The following is a 2,812-nucleotide window of genomic DNA, read 5'->3' on the forward strand; positions in this document are numbered from 1 at the left end:
TCACCTCCCCCACCGCCACCACACCAACCGGCTCCGCGGCCGACGATCTCAACGAAGCCGAGCTTTTCTGGTCCATAGAGGTCTCCGAACCAGAAAATGAATACCCCATCCCCCTTCCGGCAGACAATAACCGGCGCCGGAATTTCGATCGGCCTCAAAACTCCGGCATCCTTGCCGTGCTAGCGGAACCCGATCAGGTGCCGGTGTTTCGCCGGAATCCATCCGTCTCGTCGTCCCCGAGGCTGATTCCTTCGCTTACAAGACCTCCAGCTCAGAATTCGGAGTTTCTGGCGCAGTCCGCTCCTTCTAGAAAGTTCCAGCAGTCCGCTCCTGTGATGGTTCCGATTCTGATGTCAAAAGCTGCCCCGCGGCGGAGGAAGGGCGACGAATTAGCCGTCGTCTGCGACGGCGATGTGGACGGCGACGATGAGGTGCTTCCGCCACACGAGATCGTGGCAAAGGGTTCGGGATTTTCGCCGAACATCACTTTCTCGGTGTTGGAAGGTGTGGGGAGAACGCTCAAAGGGAGGGATCTCCGTCAGGTGAGGAACGCTATATGGCGCAAAACAGGTTTTCTTGATTAAATTATTTTTGCTCTTATTATATTCTTAATATTACTTTTTTTGAAAAATTACGTGAGGAAGCTCAATTTTCATAGCTTCTATTCACCCCGGATGAGAGGATAGCTAAAATGAACATGTGCTACACATAGCCTTTTACTTTTGTATCTTGAGTTTTGAATAGTAGCTTTATCTTTTACTTTTGTGTAATAAGTGTCATGTGATCTCTAGAATATGAAAGTGATTGGTTCTGTATATTGAATATTCTCGTTTCTTATGCGGATTTTGCTTTGATTATTATCTAACAGTTAAAGTTTTTGTTGTAATTCAATCAAAATATTAGCATGTGCCTCCTAAAGTCTAAACGCATTAAAAGGATTTAAAACCTGATATTTTATAAGGAATTAAGGATAATGTCGATAAATTTTGGAGTTCTTAAATCCATACATGGTTAAACTACTGTAGTCAGTCATATCTTGTCTTTTTCCCTTTTATTCTAAACCAAATATTAGAATGTGTTTTTTCAATGTAAAATCCCATAGAATGTAAAAACATTGCACGATAAACGGGTCCCCTTAGGGTTATTATGCTGCTCTGTAGTCTGTGCCGCTGAACGTTTTAAGTGACTAAGTGCATTGCAAAACACAATCGGAAACATAAGTGATATCATAATATCATCATAACAATATAATTGAAAGTTGCCGAAATAAACTCCAAAATAATGCAACATTAGCTAAAACAAGAAATATAATATCAAAAACAGATCCGATTCCAACATTAACAAGAGAAGAACAACTGAACAGGTGGGATAAGCATTGAAGACTTGAAGAGATGCTGCACCGGGTGATATCTTTTAAGATTTATGGCAAAGTGGGAGACGGGAAATGCTATAAAGGTGAGTAACTTTTGCATGAAGATAAAACTGGACTATTATGGGATGGATCCTATAAAGTATAATAGGGGAACTATTAGGAGAAGTGGATGATTAATTGTCCAGTAGATGTTGAATTGAGCGTTATTACTTATCGGGGAAAAAAATTCTAACCAAATGGCAAAACTAATTTCGTTAAGGTATTGAGTATACTTCAAGAATTTTGATGAATGAAGATAATTGCCGCTTTTCTGGTTATTGTAAACTTTCTTAGTTAACTGTACAGGGTTGTAACCCAAAGAAAATTCACAAGTCCAAGTTTCCTGGCAATACTTTTGAAGTTAGTTTATCGTTTATCTTTTTGATTGTTAGTGATAATTAATAAGTCACTACTTTGAAAGTGGCTGTGGCCTGAGAAAAACATTTGTCGTCCTCGGCAGTCAAATTAGTTTCTAAAAATGGGTCATTTATTAATTTCGTTCTTACAAAATTTTAGAGTAAAATATCGTGTTTGTTCTTGATGGTCCCAAAGTTGTCCTAACGTTTCAATCGTATTGACTCAATATTATTCTGTCGTTAGGGATCTGTTAACAGAATTAATGACGGGACAAAATTGAGACGATTTTGAAACGTTAGAGACTTAAATAGGACAAAAATGTTGGGGACAAAAACAATACATAAAAATAAATTTAATTTAATTTTATCTTTCAATAATATCAATTTTTTACTGTACGTATTTAATTATTTTTTAATTACATCTAAGTAAATTACACTTAATCACATTACTTTCATTTTAAATAAATTTGTTTTTTTATAATTTTAAAGAATTTTGATACATCAAAGTCAAAGGGTATAATTTATATTTTATTGTATATATATGTATTTTTTTTTCACAAATTTATATACTAGTCATTTTATAAACATTTCATGATAACTAAAAATCTTTAATTGAATATAAACATTTCATGATAAAAAAATTAATTTATTTAGAATGAAAATAATATAATTACATGTAATTTACTTAGATGTGATTAAAAAATAATTGAATATTATGTATAGTAAAAATTGATATTATTGAAAAATAAAAATAAAATTTATTTTTATGTATCGTTTTTGTCCCCAACGTTTTTGTCCTATTTAAATCCCTAAATTTTCAAAATCGTCTCAATTTTGTCTCGCCGTCAATTTTGTTAACGGATCCCTAACATCAGGACAACATTGAGTCAATTTTAAAACGTTAGGAACTTAAATAGGACGATTGAAACGTTAAGAACAACTTTGGAACTTACCCAAACATTGTAGACAAAAATACTTTACTCAAAAATTTTATAAATTAAATTAGTCTTTTAAAAATTATAAATTAATTATTTTTTGTCTTCTA

The 2,812-nt window shown here is 34.1% G+C and overlaps 1 protein-coding gene across 1 annotated transcript; it reads left to right on the plus strand.

Annotated features, from left to right (window-relative positions):
• On the plus strand, positions 6-883 carry LOC107647032 (the record flags this gene model as incomplete). The annotated part of the gene is made up of 1 exon (XM_016351164.2): positions 6-883. A coding segment is annotated over one exon (579 nt), but the record flags the coding sequence as incomplete, so codon positions are not given.

Source organism: Arachis ipaensis, chromosome B06 (genome assembly GCF_000816755.2).
Source record: "Arachis ipaensis cultivar K30076 chromosome B06, Araip1.1, whole genome shotgun sequence".
NCBI lineage: Eukaryota > Viridiplantae > Streptophyta > Magnoliopsida > Fabales > Fabaceae > Arachis > Arachis ipaensis.